Consider the following 18,630-nt stretch of genomic DNA (forward strand, 5'->3'; position numbering starts at 1 on the left):
ACTAAAGTTGGATTACTCTATTAGAAAAAGTTGGATGTTCGTTCTGTGCTTTCTTGGGTTTCTTATTTCACCAGCCCAATCTTCTTGGCCTCTGTTTCATAGATCAGCAACCTCCACATCTTGACTATGAAGACTTCTGCTTCTTCATCCAGAACCTTGGTGTAAAGAAACAGCATTTCAGTTGGATCAATAAATTAGTACTTTTTAAAAGGCTCCGTTTTATGGGCATCAATCTAAACTTGATGATCAGGGTATCAAAAATGATCAAATGTAGTTTTAACTGATCAAAAATGATCAAATGTAGTTTTAACAATAAGCTTAAGCTTAACTAAAACCATTTTGAGAATCTTTGTTTGGGATACTCACCATGGCAACATCATCCAAGATACCCTGTGGTGTACCATGAGCCATTACCTGGGGATAAGAGGTCAAAATGAATGAATCAGAATGAACTCCTATACCAAGAACACCCACTTCCCCCAGTAGATTGCATCACAATCAAGCTTACACACTTTTGAGCAGACAAAATCCACTAGCGTAGCCTCCTCTTCTCCAATGTACTCAATGATCTTTTTATTGATCCAGGGACGTATGCGTCGATCCATCAGAGTCTGGGAAGGATAGAAGGTCAGACACACAGTTCTTTAGTCACTGCACCAGAGATGTCTATCAGTATTGTAAAGAAACATATCATAATGTTTGTCAAAGTAGAAAAAAATGGCCATATCACCAATTCCCTTGGACTTATCAAACCAACCAGTGTCATTTTTCCTCTCTGGTCTCTCCACCACTGCCATATCTCCTCTGGTCGCCCCACCACTCTAGCCTGGTCGCCCCACCACTCTAGCCTGGTCGCCCCACCACTCTAGCCTGGTCGCCCCACCACTCTAGCCTGGTTTCCTGTCTATTTCGGCCCTCTTGCCAACACGTTATGGAATCAGTTGGCAAGAGAGCAGCAAGCCTGGAAACCGGGGTATCACTACATCCTATCCCTCATCCCAATCTCTCTGATCTTTACCGAGTCCACGGCGGACCAGTCCAGCGGGTAAGAGAACAACTCCGTCTTGCCCGTGGGGATCTTCTCGATCAGGCTCTTAATGTGCTTGCGCTTCTCCTCAGTGTTGGCGCCCTTGATGGCCGCCAGTCCCGAGGCGCCGTCTACCACGCTCTGGAGGTTTTTGTCATCGTCGCCGTAGTCCAGCGGCACCAGCTTGCGCTTGCGGGGAGCCTCGTCCGCCTCCTCGTCGTCGAATTTGTTGAAGACACTGTCCACAGTGAGCTTCTTGCGTTTGATGGCCACATTGGGCTGGCTGGGGCTGGTAACATTAGGGACTCCTGTAGAGAGAACGATATTTTACTCCATGAAGAAAGGCTTAAAAAAGGTCAAATGCAGCCGTGTTAATCTCAACATCATTTCTGGGTAACAATTAAGTACCCTACTGCGATTTAATTAAAATGTTGTTTAAAAATAAAAAAGAAGCAATTTCTCAAGCAAGAATTTAGCTAGGACTGTCTGAGTGGGGAGGGGGAAAAGTAAAACTAGCCATTATTGGCAGAGGTTTGGAACTCTTTCCTATTGGTTTATTAACTAATTTACCACCTGGTGATGTCACCAGGCAGGACAAAACTCCATCTCATCAAAACAGGCAGAAATTTCAGGCGGTCTTTTCTCACAGCTCTTACACTAAAATGGCATTATCATTTTCACTGTATTATTCTAATCTCAGTGTGGAACTGTAAAACACAGGAAAAACAAATTTTTGACTGCAATGGAGCTTTAAAGTTTGACTGAAATAGGACGGTTACATTTAGTTGATATAGACAGCAATAGGGTCTTTTTGTCGGCACTAAACTCTACCATGGTTCATTGGGGGAAATGTTTTTGTAGTTGTTGTTGGTAAAAGCCCAAAATAAGGTCAGAGGTTAACACAGGCCGAGGAGATCTGATACGTTTTGTTCTATGACATTAGCTAACGTCACTTTTTGTGAATTTTGAAGCATTTATGTAATAATAATAATAAAAAGCACAAGGTTCAAAATTCATGTTAACGGAATGATATTATCTCATAGAACAAAACGTATCAGATATCCTAAGCCTGTGTTAACCTCAGACCTTGTTTTCAGCATGTATCCTAAAATCCTAGTCTTTCCCCATTGGAATGGCTGAACAAACCAGAAGTAACACATTTCCACACGAGCTCACAGAGCAGGACCGCTGAAGCGCACGGCGCGTAAAAATCATCTGTCCTCGGTTGCAACACTCACTACCGAGTTCCAAACGATCTCTGGAAGCAACGTCAGCACAAGAACTGTTCATCAGGAGCTTCATGAAATGGGTTTCCATGGCCGAGAAGCTGCACACAAGCCTAAAATCACTGTATTCAATGCCAAGTGTCGGCTGGAGTGGTGTAAAGCTCGCCGCCATTGGACTCTGGAGCAGTGGAAACACGTTCTCTGGAGTGATGAATCATGCTTCACCATCTGGCTGTCCGATGGATGAATCTGGGTTTGGTGGATGCCAGGAGAACACTACCTGCCCCAATGCATAGTGCCAACTGTAAATGGAGGAGGAATAATGGTCTGGGGCTGTTTTTCATGGAAGGTAAATCTTAACACTACAGCATACAACGACATTCTACACCAGGGGAACTCAACTCTTACCCTACGAGGTCCAGAGCCTACTGGTTTTCTGTTCTACCTGATAATTGTCCCTGATTAGATGGGAACAATGGAAGAAATGCAGTGGAACTGACTTCAAGGTCCAGAGTTAAGATCGGGGGTTCTAGACGATTCTGTGCTTCAAACTTGGAGGTAACAGTTTACGGACGGCCCTTTCCTGTTTCATCATGCCGACGCCCCCGTTCACAAAGTGAAATGGTTTGTGGAGATGATTGTTGTGGGTGAACTTGACTGGCCTGTACAGAGCCTGGACCTCAACCCCATCAAACACCTTTGGGATGAATTGGAACACCGACTGAGAGTCAGGACTAATCGCCCAACATCAGTTCCCAACCTCACTAATGCCTTCGTGGCTGAATGGAACAAGTCCCTGCAGCAATGTTCCAACATCTAGTGTAAAGCCTTCCCAGAAGAGTGGAGGCTGTTATAGCAACAATGTTCCAACATCTAGTGGAAAGCCTTCCCAGAAGAGTGGAGGCTGTTATAGCAACAATGTTCCAACATCTAGTGGAAAGCCTTCCCAGAAGAGTGGAGGTTGTTATAGCAACAATGTTCCATCATCTAGTGGAAAGCCTTCCCAGAAGAGTGGAGGCTGTTATAGCAGCAATGTTCCAACATCTAGTGGAAAGCCTTCCCAGAAGAGTGGAGGCTGTTATAGCAGCAATGTTCCAACATCTAGTGGAAAGCCTTCCCAGAAGAGTGGAGGCTGTTACAGGTGCAACAGGGGGACCAACTCCATATTAATGCACATGATTTTGGAATGAGATGTTCAAGGAGCAGATGCCCATGTACGTTTGGCCATGTCGTGTATCTGTCATCATTTAACGACAACGAGGCGTGGTCTGTGCTTGTGACGTGCTAGCATTCGAGGGAGGGTTAGGGAGAAGGTGTTGTTGGAGATGATTGGTTGGTAGATTAGTTAAATTAAGCTAATGCATCGGGACATTCTCTGAATGAGAAAAGTTTGTCAGGCAAACTAGCTATATGGCTCAATCTAAAATGAATGGTATAGAGTCTTATTCCTGACTTGTTCCCATCTTTCCTATTCACTAGGGATTGAGACACTTCACTGGATCTACACAACAGATATCTTACATATCCTGGTAGTTAGTTAGCAATATAGTAGGTGTATAGTTAGGTCCAGAATCATCTGAAGATATATCTTCTACCGCCAGTCTCAGACAAAACTCACCCAGTTTGAGACTGAGGCCAATCTTGGGGCGGAACTCGTCCTGGGGCAGGGCCTCGTGGGGGGGCGGGGCCTCATGAGGGGGAGAGTTCTCGTGAGGAATGATGATACCGCATGGTGACTCGTCCCCGGGCGTGTTGGGAGTGGCGCCCCCGCTGGCCGACGACACAGAGGGGGCCGCCGTGATTGGCCGCAGTGTGGGCTTCAGGCAGGGCTTGAACCCCGATTGGTCATCGTCGTCAAACTCCTCCCCCTCTTCCACGTCGTCATCTGAGTGGCGGTGGGGATGGTGGTCCCCTCGGTCTCTCTCCCCTCGCTCTCTCTCCCTTTCTCTGTCCCGGTCTCCTCGCTCTCTCTCCCGGTCTCCTCGCTCTCTCTCCCTTTCTCTGTCCCGGTCTCCTCGCTCTCTCTCCCTTTCTCTCTCCCGGTCTCCACGTTCTCTCTCCCGGTCTCCTCGGCGGTCACGGTCCTCTCGTGGCGCCTTGTGTACCCGCTCCTCCTCGGGATCTGGCTCCAGCTTCACTGGGGGCTGGCGCAGACGCTCTGCCTCCTCCTCCATCTGGACCGAGAAGAGAAGCAGTGAGACAAGGGGAAAACACAGTCAGGAATGTGGATACACACAGACACACACCTAATGTTTATGACCACCAGATGAATAGAGACCTGTTTACAATACAGACATATAGACAATGAGGAGTAAATGACCTTGAGGCATACACACAGTCACACACACACTCTCTCTCTCTCCCTCACCCTGCGTATCTCGGCCTCGGGGTCGGGATGTCCCTCGGCCAAAAGCCTTTGTCTGATCTCCTCCAGCTCCTCCTTCTCTCTCTTCCTGTCGCGCTCGTCCATCTCAGTCTCCTTCTCCCTGTCTCGCAGACGCTTCTGCAGCGCGCTGCCCCTAGGGGCGGCATAAGGAACAACACTTTATATAACAGCGGCCCTGGCACGCATGTCTTCAAAATGTTGGAAGTAGAGCTGTTTATTTCTCTTCCTACATGTCCTATAGAAAAAAGTGTAATAATGTCGACGTTTCAGGCCTTTATCCACTATCAACTCCATTATATCTCCTTTTCAGATTTGTTTTCTATAGTATGTAAACGAGAGGACTGTGTCGCGTTCAACTTCATTATGGTCACCTGTAGAACTTAGGGTCATCCCTGTCGTCATCATAGTCCTCCAGGAACTCCTTCAGACGTTTGCCTTCTTTAGCCTGTAGAAGAAGACAAGACACCCGATTAGCCGATACACTTTGGTCTATTTCATTAACATCTCACACATTAAAGGCTTCAATTTTCAAACTCACACATGCATATGAATATGTCAATGGCAGGACCCATCAGGCCAGGCTCAGTGGTAAACCTGGGTCCTGTTCAGTAGGGCGCAGCGTAACAAAATGTTTTGCTACGGACAATGAACACTGGCGTTCCTATTAGACAAGTTCAGGTTGTACCCTCCCCCCGTTTCAAAAACGTTTTCTCCCAACAGAACACGACCCAGGAGAGCTGTGTGAGAACAGGGTTTGTTCCTACCATCTCTCTCCTACGCTCCTCCTCCCGTTCAGACTCCTTGGAGTAGTCTCGAGCCTTCTTCCTCTCGCGGATCTCCCAGTTCTTCAAGCGCTTCAAGACAGACACGAGACATTTAGCAACATTTCACACACACACACACTATCATGCTCACACTCAACTGTAAGCACCATGGATGCAAACTACTGAGGGCCCAAACAAGTATCCCTTTTTTAGTTGCACTGAAAAACATGCAATCAATCTCTGCTGGGTGGAAATGCAGGTTTTAACTAATTAAACAACAAAGAATATGATCTTAATGATCAGTCTCTGTGTGTAAAATAAAAAGTGGTTAATGTGAACCTAACTCACAGCTAAAAATTAAAGAAAGCAATCTAATGTTTCTGTTGCCTAGACTTTACTGCAAATGACACTCAAGTCTTGTGAAAAAAACTTACACTAATATTGCAGTTACCATGACAGCCTTTATAATAGAACGCTTGTGACCACACACACACATCTTGCACTTGGGGGGAAAAACTCTATTATAGTGGCAACTATAGTAGACATCGATCAAGTGCACAAGGCTACATTCGAGCAAAAATAACGTTGACCGAGTAAAAAATGAAAAAACTCCCACGTGTCACTCTCAAGTTCAACACAACAAAAGCAATATCTTTGGGCTACACATGATTACATTGTACACTTTCTGCCTGTGGACATCTGTTCTACAATGTGCCAGCAGAGCATGATACCCTCTGTTGGCATAATTGTTCTCTTTCAGGCAGAGTACACCCGGCATACCCCTTTTATCCACTGTATCGAAGACTTGAGAAATAGGGAAAGTGTGTGGTTTTCCTTTCACCTCTATAGTGGCATCCAGCTTAAGCCAGGCCCAGCTACACTTCATCCCTGAATCCACTTGTTTAACAAGCAACACCTAATTCACTCATTCTGAAAATGAACCACATACTGTAGAAGGAAAACATTTGTTCACAGATAGTAGTTGGATCGTTAGTAGTTGGATCGTTAGTAGTTGGATCGTTAGTAGTTGGATCGTTAGTAGTTGGATCGTTAGTAGTTGGATCGTTAGTAGTTGGATCGTTAGTAGTTGGATCGTTAGTAGTTGGATCGTTAGTAGTTGGATCGTTAGTAGTTGGATCGTTAGTAGTTGGATCGTTAGTAGTTGGATCGTTAGTAGTTGGATCGTTAGTAGTTGGATCGTTAGTAGTTGGATCGTTAGTAGTTGGATCGTTAGTAGTTGGATCGTTAGTAGTTGGATCGTTAGTAGTTGGATCGTTAGTAGTTGGATCGTTAGTAGTTGGATCGTTAGTAGTTGGATCGTTAGTAGTTGGATCGTTAGTAGTTGGATCGTTAGTAGTTGGATCGTTAGTAGTTGGATCGTTAGTAGTTGGATCGTTAGTAGTTGGATCGTTAGTAGTTGGATCGTTAGTAGTTTGGATCGTTAGTAGTTGGATCGTTAGTAGTTGGATCGTTTCGTTAGTAGTTGGATCGTTAGTAGTTGGATCGTTAGTAGTTGGATCGTTAGTAGTTGGATCGTTAGTAGTTGGATCGTTAGTAGTTGGATCGTTAGTAGTTGGATCGTTAGTAGTTGGATCGTTAGTAGTTGGATCGTTAGTAGTTGGATCGTTAGTAGTTGGATCGTTAGTAGTTGGATCGTTAGTAGTTGGATCGTTAGTAGTTGGATCGTTAGTAGTTGGATCGTTAGTAGTTGGATCGTTAGTAGTTGGATCGTTAGTAGTTGGATCGTTAGTAGTTGGATCGTTAGTAGTTGGATCGTTAGTAGTTGGATCGTTAGTAGTTGGATCGTTAGTAGTTGGATCGTTAGTAGTTGGATCGTTAGTAGTTGGATCGTTAGTAGTTGGATCGTTAGTAGTTGGATCGTTAGTAGTTGGATCGTTAGTAGTTGGATCGTTAGTAGTTGGATCGTTAGTAGTTGGATCGTTAGTAGTTGGATCGTTAGTAGTTGGATCGTTAGTAGTTGGATCGTTAGTAGTTGGATCGTTAGTAGTTGGATCGTTAGTAGTTGGATCGTTAGTAGTTGGATCGTTAGTAGTTGGATCGTTAGTAGTTAGATCGTTAGTAGTTAGATCGTTAGTAGTGAGATCGTTAGTAGTGAGATCGTTAGCTAGTTAACACCCAGATTGCCAGGATCCAGTAAGCAACTAACATTTTACAACGGCAATGAGTTGTATACCAGTTAATACAATAGCAAATTGGTTCGGTTACTAATGTTCTCATCTCATGTTGTAACGTTAGCTGTCTAACTTTATTAGCAAGCTACTGTAATTTTCACACCATAACTGATCAAATAATTGAGTTTAAGTTGGCTAATGTTGCTCAACATTTACCTGGCTAGCTAACGGAGAATTCGATTCATCTAGCAAGATACTTCCTCCCACACCTTTAACTTTCCAAATGCCAGTTGTTTTTCGGTTACAGCTCATCATCACCTTCTCACCCCTGTCTCCGTGGTCAGGCCTCTCACCTACCTCTTCGTTATCGTTCAGGGGACGTGCAAACTGCCTTTCCACTCTCCCGTTGTCCAAAGCCCCCCCCCCCCCCCCCAACTTCTCATCAGATCTAGCTAAATCACGTAGGTCACTACTTTACATCCCTGAAGCACTACTAGTTATGTGAGTACCTACTTCTTGGTAGGCTGCCTCCTTGTCTCTGAGCTTCCTCTCCAGCCTTCTCCTCTCGTAGACCTCCTCCTCATCCTCCTGGTCACGCTTCTTGTCCTTGTCGCGACTCACCTCTCTGTCTCTGCAACATCACCAACCTAGTTAAATACCAATCATTCCTTTACAAGGTGATTTCCGACTTTATTAAAATACACACCTGGAGTGGCTGCGGTCTTTGCTCCTGTCGCGGCTCCTCTCCCTCTCCCGTTCTCGCTCTTTCGTCCGGTTGCGGTCACGATCTCGGTCTCTGTCACTTCTTTCCCGTTCTCTTTCGCGCTCTCTCTCGCGCTCCCTCTCCCTCTCCTTCTCACGCTCCTTCTCCCTCTCGCGGTCCCGTCGCTCCCTCTCACGCTCCCTCTCCTTGTCCCTCTCCCGTCTCTCACGCTCAAACTCTGCACGCTCCTTCTCCTTCTTGTCCTTCTCCTCCTCCAGTTTCTGCAAAAAGAACAGAGGAGGTTGATAAGTTGGAGGCTCCGGGAGTACAGCCATGCCAACAGAACAGGAGCACAGTGAGGCTGGCTCACACGTCTCTATAAATGCACAGAAGTGGATCTAGAAGTGGTTTCCAGGCTCTGGGGGCAGAGGGGACTACTGTAACAATGTGGATTCCTATTATCTAAGGATGAAGTAGTTGATAGTGTGACGTTTGGCACAACAGGTGCTGTATGGCAGAGCTAAGAGTTTATGGGAAAACAGGTGCTCTATGGCAGAGCTAAGAGTTTATGGGAAAACAGGTGCTGAATGGCAGGGCTAAGACTTTATGGGAAAACAGGTGCTGAATGGCATGGCTAAGACTTTATGGGAAAACAGGTGCTCTATGGCAGGGCTAAGAGTTTATGGGAAAACAGGTGCTGAATGGCAGGGCTAAGACTTTATGGGAAAACAGGTGCTGAATGGCAGGGCTAAGACTTTATGGGAAAACAGGTGCTGAATGGATGAGCTAAGAGTTTATGGGAAAACAGGTGCTGAATGGCAGGGCTAAGACTTTATGGGAAAACAGGTGCTCTATGGCAGGGCTAAGAGTTTATGGGAAAACAGGTGCTCTATGGCAGGGCTAAGAGTTTATGGGAAAACAGGTGCTCTATGGCAGGGCTAAGAGTTTATGGGAAAACAGGTGCTGAATGGCAGGGCTAAGAGTTTATGGGAAAACAGGTGCTGAATGGCAGAGCTAAGAGTTTATGGGAAAACAGGTGCTGAATGGCAGAGCTAAGAGTTTATGGGAAAACAGGTGCTGAATGGCAGGGCTAAGAGTTTATGGGAAAACAACAAGCTGTCCCTGGTCACAAGACCCAGTACTTATTTGTCCTCTAATTATTGTATTCCTTTCCCCAGACTACCTTGTGGGCCAAATCAGAAATCTGTCTTGGGGCCAGATGCAGACCTCTGATTGTACTATAATTGTTAAGCAGGGTGTCTTACGAGCTAACTAGAGACACTGGAAACCACTGAGGTCAAAGAAGACATCTTGTTGGCCATGTCAAACATCACAGGCATTCACAACTAGAAAAAGCCCCTGCTTGAGAGACGATGCTTTTTCTCCGCAAAGTCAAGTGTCCTTATTACAGGAGAAACAGAAAGAAAAAGCGTCAATCCTTTTGTTAAACTAGTTGTTGGTGACTTACAGGTGTGGAACTACGGAGTTCAGCTCTTCGCTGCCCCTACAAGCCTATACCAGTTAGGCCTGGGAGGAAACGCAGGTCAAACGGTCCACAAACGAAACATCATGAGATTCTCTCACTTCTTTCTCAAGCAAATCATCAAAAAACAACCATTAACTTCAAATGGGGGCACATTGCTAAAAACAAAGCTGTGAAAATCCTGGTACATCTTTTTACATACTGTAGTTATATCACATTTTTTGTACAGGTAAATTAAGTTTAGAGACTCTTACCCCTGCTTCAGTCTTCGGTAGTCCTCCCGTGACTCACTTTCCCAGACACACTCAGACATCCTTCCCTCCTAGCAGCTACACCCATGGCTCCCCATGAACTCTGAACTGATTTACAGCTACAATTACAAGCCACACATTCTGAATGCATTGTGTTTCTCATGTATGTGTCAGGTTGAGACCACAGGATTCCGATAGCTGTCTGCTCTTGTTGGAAAGACATAAAAGCAATCCATTGGTCCATAATGAACAACAGAAGGTTGTCCTGATCAGAACTGCAGAGCCATGGATCTAGCGCAGCTTAAGACCAAAACAATAGGAAGAAGGAGAGAGGTGTGGGGGGAAGAGATGGAGAAGAGAGAGAGGTGTGGGGGGAAGAGATGGAGAAGAGAGAGAGGTGTGGGGGGAAGAGATGGAGAAGAGAGAGAGGTGTGGGGGGAAGAGATGGAGAAGAGAGAGAGGTGTGGGGGGAAGAGATGGAGAAGAGAGAGAGGTGTGGGGGGAAGAGATGGAGAAGAGAGAGAGGTGTGGGGGGAAGAGATGGAGAAGAGAGAGAGGTGTGGGGGGAAGAGATGGAGAAGAGAGAGAGGTGTGGGGGGAAGAGATGGAGAAGAGAGAGAGGTGTGGGGGGAAGAGATGGAGAAGAGAGAGAGGTGTGGGGGGAAGAGATGGAGAAGAGAGAGAGGTGTGGGGGGAAGAGATGGAGAAGAGAGAGAGGTGTGGGGGGAAGAGATGGAGAAGAGAGAGAGGTGTGGGGGGAAGAGATGGAGAAGAGAGAGAGGTGTGGGGGGAAGAGATGGAGAAGAGAGAGAGGTGTGGGGGGAAGAGATGGAGAAGAGAGAGAGGTGTGGGGGGAAGATGGAGAAGAGAGAGAGGTGTGGGGGGAAGAGATGGAGAAGAGAGAGAGGTGTGGGGGGAAGATGGAGAAGAGAGAGAGGTGTGGGGGGGAAGATGGAGAAGAGAGAGAGGTGTGGGGGGGAAGATGGAGAAGAGAGAGAGGTGTGGGGGGGAAGATGGAGAAGAGAGAGAGGTGTGGGGGGGAAGATGGAGAAGAGAGAGAGGTGTGGGGGGGAAGATGGAGAAGAGAGAGAGGTGTGGGGGGGAAGATGGAGAAGAGAGAGAGGTGTGGGGGGAAGATGGAGAAGAGAGAGAGGTGTGGGGGGAAGATGGAGAAGAGAGAGAGGTGTGGGGGGGAAGATGGAGAAGAGAGAGAGGTGTGGGGGGGAAGATGGAGAAGAGAGAGAGGTGTGGGGGGGAAGATGGAGAAGAGAGAGAGGTGTGGGGGGAAGATGGAGAAGAGAGAGGTGTGGGGGGAAGATGGAGAAGAGAGAGAGGTGTGGGGGGAAGATGGAGAAGAGAGAGAGGTGTGGGGGGAAGATGGAGAAGAGAGAGAGGTGTGGGGGGAAGATGGAGAAGAGAGAGAGAGGTGTGGGGGGAAGATGGAGAAGAGAGAGAGGTGTGGGGGGAAGATGAAGAAGAGAGAGAGGTGTGGGGGGAAGATGGAGAAGAGAGAGAGGTGTGGGGGGAAGATGGAGAAGAGAGAGAGGTGTGGGGGGAAGATGGAGGAGAGAGAGAGGTGTGGGGGGAAGATGGAGAAGAGAGAGAGGTGTGGGGGGAAGATGGAGAAGAGAGAGAGGTGTGGGGGGAAGATGGAGGAGAGAGAGAGGTGTGGGGGGAAGATGGAGAAGAGAGAGAGGTGTGGGGGGAAGATGGAGAAGAGAGAGAGGTGTGGGGGGAAGATGGAGAAGAGTTGGGGGGGAGAAGAGAGAGCAAAGGTACTATGGGCATGGCTGGAAGGAAATGAGTCGTAATCAATCTTGTTCCTGGATCTAATTGGTTAGTCTGTCTTCCTACTTCAACTTACCTTGCTCTGTGTTCTACTGGTGGCAGCTTGGGCATAGAGTCACTAATTAACTGCATGTAGGCCATAGGTACATTACTCTCCCCTCATATATTAACCATAGGCCTTACCATTCACACTTCAGACAACATCTCATTGTGTAGTAGGAGCACCTTTACTGTTGTAAATAATGAACTTTGAAGACAACTCAAATAATGGGCACATGAAAATGAAGAGGGTGAATGGCAATTGGAATCAGGTGGAAAAGGAGACAGACAAGTTAACCAAAGGAGAAAGAAAGAGCTAAAGTAACAGACAGAAAAAACAACGAGAGACAGACAGAGACAGAGACACAGAGAGAGAGAGAGAGACAGAGACACAGAAACAGAGACACAGAGAGAGAGAGAGACAGAGACACAGAAACAGAGACAGAGACACAGAGAGAGAGAGAGACACAGAGACACAGAGAGAGAGAGAGACAGAGACACAGAGAGAGAGAGAGACAGAGAGAGAGACAGAGACACAGAGACAGACAGAGACAGAGACACAGAGAGAGAGAGAGACAGAGACACAGAGAGAGAGAGAGACAGAGACACAGAGAGAGAGAGAGAGACAGAGACACAGACACAGAAAGAACAACGAGAGAGACAGAGACATAGACACAGAGAGAGAGAGAGAGAGAGAGAGAGAGAGAGAGAGAGAGAGAGACAGAGACACAGAAACACAGAGAAACAGAGAGAGAGAGAGAAGCCCTAACACACACACTCATCGACAAGGTGGGTTGGGACTTACCCGACTAGTCTTCAGAACACAGGGTGCTGTGGAGGGGCGCCCCCCCTCCCTGCTATAACAGTGGTTATTGAGTCTCAGTGACTTTCACACACATTATGTAGAATAAACCATTTACAGAGGACTCACACAGGTTCACTGGCCTCTACGGCTTGGGGATAACAAGATAAAATGTTGGAAATCGAATCAGCATGGTTCTCTTTCCCCATGTGGTAAATAGGAGCAAGACCAATGTCATGTTGACATGTATCTAATGGAAATGGTTGGCTGTGTATTGTTTAGAGGTTCTCCTAAGGTTCCAGTCACCAACGTATGCCAGAGTGCCTGTGCAGTTGCCCCGATGCGAGTCTTCGAGGGGGGGGGCGTCCAGTATATGTACAGAATAAAGGAAAGCTCATACTTACATCCTCGACAACTTTTTCCAAAGCTGAGATTCATCTTGCTTTAGTCACCATATGATGTCTATCATAATGGTTGGGTTTAATGAATAGATTAGCTTTAAGGTAACTTTACATTGTCGCCATGCATTTTGTTTGTGTGTGATGAATGACTTATGGATCTAACCATCTATACTGTCACACCTAAAATACCCTAATATACACAAATAAGTGTCCCGCCATCACACGAGTCAAATTAGGTTTGAAAACGGTGACAATACTAGAAATCGGACAACTATTCGTGTTGGAACAGACTGTAGATAACATTGAAATGACATGGTAAAAATCCAGATATTTCTAAATTTCTGACATTGCCAATTAAATCAGATTTTAGAGCAATGTATGCAATATTTTGGTAGAAAATGTTTACTATTCTCCCATCCTATATTTAGAGTACAATCATGAAAAGGTCTTTGTGCAAGTGTCCACTAGCGGTAAGTGTGAAAACTAAAAGGAGTGTACTACTAGCATGTGCAGCTTCTTTTCCCAAACCTGCAATGTGAGTGAGAGAGATGAATACGGTACTGTACCTTGTGGGTGTCACGGAATTTACTGATCTCTCTGGAAATCAGGTCTCTCTTGTCATCCTCCAACCCGTCAATTGCGTTGATATCCTCCTAAGGGACAATGGGATGCAGGCAGATGGGACATTGTTCAGGGTCATGCTGTCCACTGGGGACCATTTCTTACACAGAACCCAAACCGGCTGCACGCATGCGCCATCGTGCATAAATGTATTTTGTAACCCCTAGACCAAACGCGACACGCAGGTTCAAATATCACAACAAACTGAACCAATTACATTCAATTGAAGACCGGTCGAAAAAGCATTAAACATTTATGGCAATTTAGTTAGCTAGCTTGCCCTTGCTAGCTAATTTTTCCTATTTAGCTAGCTTGCTGTTGCTAGCTAATTTGTCCGGGGATATAAACATTGAGTTGACTTCTATTTTAGTGCCTGGCAACGCAGACGCTTGTTGGCGAGCGCGAGCAGTGTGGGTGCAATAATTGAATAATATACATTTCAAAATGTATTTTGCACATGCGACGTGAGCGTTGTAGCCCGCCTGTTAGCGTAGTGTAGCCAGCCTGTTAGCGTAGTGTAGCCCGCCTGTTAGCGTAGTGTAGCCCGCCTGTTAGCGTAGTGTAGCCCGCCTGTTAGCGTAGTGTAGCCCGCCTGTTAGCGTAGTGTAGCCCGCCTGTTAGCGTAGTGTAGCCAGCCTGTTAGCGTAGTGTAGCCCGCCTGTTAGCGTAGTGTAGCCCGCCTGTTAGCGTAGTGTAGCCCGCCTGTTAGCGTAGTGTAGCCCGCCTGTTAGCGTAGTGTAGCCCGCCTGTTAGCGTAGTGTAGCCCGCCTGTTAGCGTAGTGTAGCCCGCCTGTTAGCGTAGTGTAGCCCGCCTGTTAGCGTAGTGTAGCCCGCCTGTTAGCGTAGTGTAGCCCGCCTGTTAGCGTAGTGTAGCCCGCCTGTTAGCGTAGTGTAGCCCGCCTGTTAGCGTAGTGTAGCCCGCCTGTTAGCGTAGTGTAGCCCGCCTGTTAGCGTAGTGTAGCCCGCCTGTTAGCGTAGTGTAGCCCGCCTGTTAGCGTAGTGTAGCCCGCCTGTTAGCGTAGTGTAGCCCGCCTGTTAGCGTAGTGTAGCCCGCCTGTTAGCGTAGTGTAGCCCGCCTGTTAGCGTAGTGTAGCCCGCCTGTTAGCGTAGTGTAGCCCGCCTGTTAGCGTAGTGTAGCCCGCCTGTTAGCGTAGTGTAGCCCGCCTGTTAGCGTAGTGTAGCCCGCCTGTTAGAGTAGTGTAGCCCGCCTGTTAGAGTAGTGTAGCCCGCCTGTTAGCGTAGTGTAGCCCGCCTGTTAGCGTAGTGTAGCCCGCCTGTTAGCGTAGTGTAGCCCGCCTGTTAGCGTAGTGTAGCCCGCCTGTTAGCGTAGTGTAGCCCGCCTGTTAGCGTAGTGTAGCCCGCCTGTTAGCGTAGTGTAGCCCGCCTGTTAGCGCAGTGTAGCCCGCCTGTTAGCGCAGTGTAGCCCGCATGTTAGCGTAGTGTAGCCCGCCTGTTAGCGTAGAGCTTTGTGTATCAGCAAATGTATAATGTGTCCTAATACAATATCACAACCTCAACCAATGAATATCAGGTTACAGAGAACAGACCCCCCCCACCAGAGTGATAGCAGAGAAAGGATCCCCCCCAGAGTGATAAGAGAAAGGATCCCCCCCCCCCAGAGTGATAACAGAGAAAGGATCCCCCCCCCCAGAGTGATAACAGAGAAAGGATCCCCCCCCCCCAGAGTGATAACAGAGAAAGGATCCCCCCCCCCCAGAGTGATAACAGAGAAAGGATCCCCCCCAGAGTGATAACAGAGAAAGGATCCCCCCAGAGTGATAACAGAGAAAGGATCCCCCCAGAGTGATAACAGAGAAAGGATCCCCCCAGAGTGATAACAGAGAAAGGATCCCCCCCAGAGTGATAACAGAGAAAGGATCCCCCCCCAGAGTGATAACAGAGAAAGGATCCCCCCCAGAGTGATAACAGAGAAAGGATCCCCCCAGAGTGATAGCAGAGAAAGGATCCCCCCCAGAGTGATAACAGAGAAAGGATCCCCCCCAGAGTGATAACAGAGAAAGGATCCCCCCCAGAGTGATAACAGAGAAAGGATCCCCCCCCAGAGTGATAGCAGAGAAAGGATCCCCCCCAGAGTGATAGCAGAGAAAGGATCCCCCCCAGAGTGATAGCAGAGAAAGGATCCCCCCCAGAGTGATAGCAGAGAAAGGATCCCCCCCAAAGTGATAGCAGAGAAAGGATCCCCCCCAGAGTGATAGCAGAGAAAGGATCCCCCCAGAGTGATAGCAGAGAAAGGATCCCCCCCAGAGTGATAGCAGAGAAAGGATCCCCCCAGAGTGATAGCAGAGAAAGGATCCCCCCAGAGTGATAGCAGAGAAAGGATCCCCCCAGAGTGATAGCAGAGAAAGGATCCCCCCCAGAGTGATAACAGAGAAAGGATCCCCCCAGAGTGATAACAGAGAAAGGACCCCCCCAGAGTGATAGCAGAGAAAGGATCCCCCCAGAGTGATAGCAGAGAAAGGACCCCCCCCCAGAGTGATAACAGAGAAAGGATCTCCACATACCTCCTCTTTTTTCTCTTTCCTTTTCCTGCGTTGCTGAGATTCATCATCATTCAAGGGAGCTTTGAGATCGCTGGCGTACTCTCGGATCAGACCGTCAATGGTGCCCTTAACAATCTGGTCCCTCATCTGGGTGTCCTTGTCGATCACCTCCTCCTCTTCCTCCTCTTTTCCATCCTCTGCTTCCGCCTTCTATCATAAACACAGAGAGCGAGAGAAGGGAGAAAGAAAGAGAAGGCAAAAGAGGGAGAGAGAGGTGGGAGGCAGCTTAGTATTATAAGTCAACTCAGCCTAACTAAGTCAACTCAGCCTAACTAGTTGAAATTGGCACAGAGTTGCCCATTAATTTAGGCAGCCCTGCTTCCTAGTGCTTGGTCCATCTTAGCCTCCACTAGATTACACTGTCATTCAGATTGCAAGCAACGTTCCCCTCTCCCCTCTCTATGTGTTAATTCGTTGTTGATAACATAGAAATAGAATGAATGGGGAAGCCCGTTCTATCCATTCTATTTTGGATGAGCGATATATTTGATCTGTCGATTCTGTTTACTGTGGCAGCACCATTCTACTGAATCTACTTCCAGTTACAGTGGGGCAAAAAAAGTATTTAGTCAGCCACCAATTGTGCAAGTTCTCCCACTTAAAAAGATGAGAGACCTGTAATTTTCATCATAGGTACACTTCAACTATGACAGACAAAATGAGAAAAAAAATCCAGAAAATCACATCGTAGGATTTTTTTATGAATTTATTAGCAAATTATGGTGGAAAATAAGTATTTGGTCACCTATAAACAAGCAAGATTTCTGGCTCTCACAGACCTGTAACTTCTTGTTTAAGAGGCTCCTCTGTCCTCCACTCGTTACCTGTATTAATGGCACCTGTTTGAACTTGTTATCAGTATAAAAGATACCTGTCCACAACCTCAAACAGTCACACTCCAAACTCCACTATGGCCAAGACCAAAGAGCTGTCAAAGGACACCAGAAACAAAATTGTAGACCTGCACCAGGCTGGGAAGACTGAATCTGCAATAGGTAAGCAGCTTGGTTTGAAGAAATCAACTGTGGGAGCAATTATTAGGAAATGGAAGACATACAAGACCACTGATAAACTCCCTCGATCTGGGGCTCCACGCAAGATCTCACCCCGTGGGGTCAAAATGATCACAAGAACGGTGAGCAAAAATCCCAGAACCACACAGGGGGACCTAATGAATGACCTGCAGAGAGCTGGGACCAAAGTAACAAAGCCTACCATCAGTAACACACTACGCCGCCAGGGACTCAAATCCTGCAGTGCCAGACGTGTCCCCCTGCTTAAGCCAGTACATGTCCAGGCCCGTCTGAAGTTTGCTAGAGAGCATTTGGATGATCCAGAAGAAGATTGGGAGAATGTCATATGGTCAGATGTAACCAAAATATAACTGTAAAGGAAAGAATGAAAGGAAAGAATGAAGGCATGTATCGTGAGATTTTGAGTGAAAACCTCCTTCCATCAGCAAGGGCATTGAAGATGAAACGTGGCTGGGTCTTTCAGCATGTCAATGATCCCAAAAACACCGCCCGGGCAACAAAGGAGTGGCTTCGTAAGAAGCATTTCAAGGTCCTGGAGTGGCCTAGCCAGTCTACAGATCTCAACCCCATAGAAAATCTTGAGGGAGTTGAAAGTCCATGTTGCCCAGCAACAGCCCCAAAACATCACTGCTCTAGAGATCTGCATGGAGGAAATGGGCCAAAAATACCGGCAACAGTGTGTGAAAACCTTGTGAAGACATACAGAAAACGTTTGACCTCTGTTAATATACCCTTTGTTGGCAATGACAAAGTATTGAGATAAACTTTTGTTATTGACCAAATACTTATTTTCCACCATAATTTGCAAATAAATTCATTAAAAATCATACAATGTAATTTTCTGGGAAAAAAAATCTCATTTTGTAGTTGAAGTGAAGTGTACCTATGATGAAAATTACAGGCCTCTCTCATCTTTTTAAGTGGGAAAACTTGCACAATTGGTGGCTGACTAAATACTTTTTTGCCCTACTGTATATGTAAATATACTGGCGTATAAAAGTGATTCTGATTCCGGCGTGTCCCCACTCCCCACCCCGTTGCCGTTGGTGCTACTCTTCTTCTTGGCCTTCCACTCGTCCAGCTGGGCCTTGGTCTTGGCATCCACCTTCACCAGCAGCTTCTTCTCCCCGATCTGCAGCTCGTGGAGCAGTCGCAGGGCCCGCAGCGTCGACTCTGGTTCCTTGTACTCACAGAATCCAAAAGCTGGAGAGAATAGAGGAGACATGAGGGGTGACACAGTGTTTATCACACAACAGCGTGGATTCACCACCAGGGATCAGTGACAGCAGTGTAGTTGGCAGGGCCTACCCCGTATAAATTAAAAAATAACAAATGAAAAAACAAAAATAAATTGTCAATAATTTGGTCATCTTTTCTGCAAGATAAAATTGATTTCTGAACTAGTACTTACT

General features: G+C 46.9%; 1 protein-coding gene across 4 annotated transcripts in view; it reads right to left on the reverse strand.

The window, feature by feature from the left end:
• The window catches only part of LOC109908377 (RNA-binding protein 25), a 28,542-nt gene that overhangs the window by 757 nt on the left and 9,155 nt on the right, over positions 1-18,630 (reverse strand). For 2 of the 4 annotated variants that reach the window (XM_031800427.1, XM_031800425.1), the window contains exons 5-17: positions 18,252-18,421; positions 16,146-16,334; positions 13,569-13,655; positions 8,242-8,519; positions 8,049-8,166; positions 5,404-5,493; positions 5,011-5,084; positions 4,622-4,772; positions 3,872-4,427; positions 1,019-1,335; positions 513-611; positions 367-414; positions 1-155 (exon numbers count right to left, since the gene is read on the reverse strand). The exon at positions 1-155 is cut by the window's left edge and continues 757 nt beyond it. In XM_031800427.1, coding sequence (XP_031656287.1) covers positions 63-155; positions 367-414; positions 513-611; positions 1,019-1,335; positions 3,872-4,427; positions 4,622-4,772; positions 5,011-5,084; positions 5,404-5,493; positions 8,049-8,166; positions 8,242-8,519; positions 13,569-13,655; positions 16,146-16,334; positions 18,252-18,421 — 2,270 coding nt within the window. In that variant the 3' untranslated portion in view covers positions 1-62. The remainder of the gene's footprint in view (positions 156-366; positions 415-512; positions 612-1,018; positions 1,336-3,871; positions 4,428-4,621; positions 4,773-5,010; positions 5,085-5,403; positions 5,494-8,048; positions 8,167-8,241; positions 8,520-13,568; positions 13,656-16,145; positions 16,335-18,251; positions 18,422-18,630) is intronic. The other 2 variants (XM_031800428.1, XM_031800426.1) reach the window with 1 other exon arrangement.

Source organism: Oncorhynchus kisutch, linkage group LG21 (assembly GCF_002021735.2).
Source record: "Oncorhynchus kisutch isolate 150728-3 linkage group LG21, Okis_V2, whole genome shotgun sequence".
NCBI classification, from domain to species: domain Eukaryota; kingdom Metazoa; phylum Chordata; class Actinopteri; order Salmoniformes; family Salmonidae; genus Oncorhynchus; species Oncorhynchus kisutch.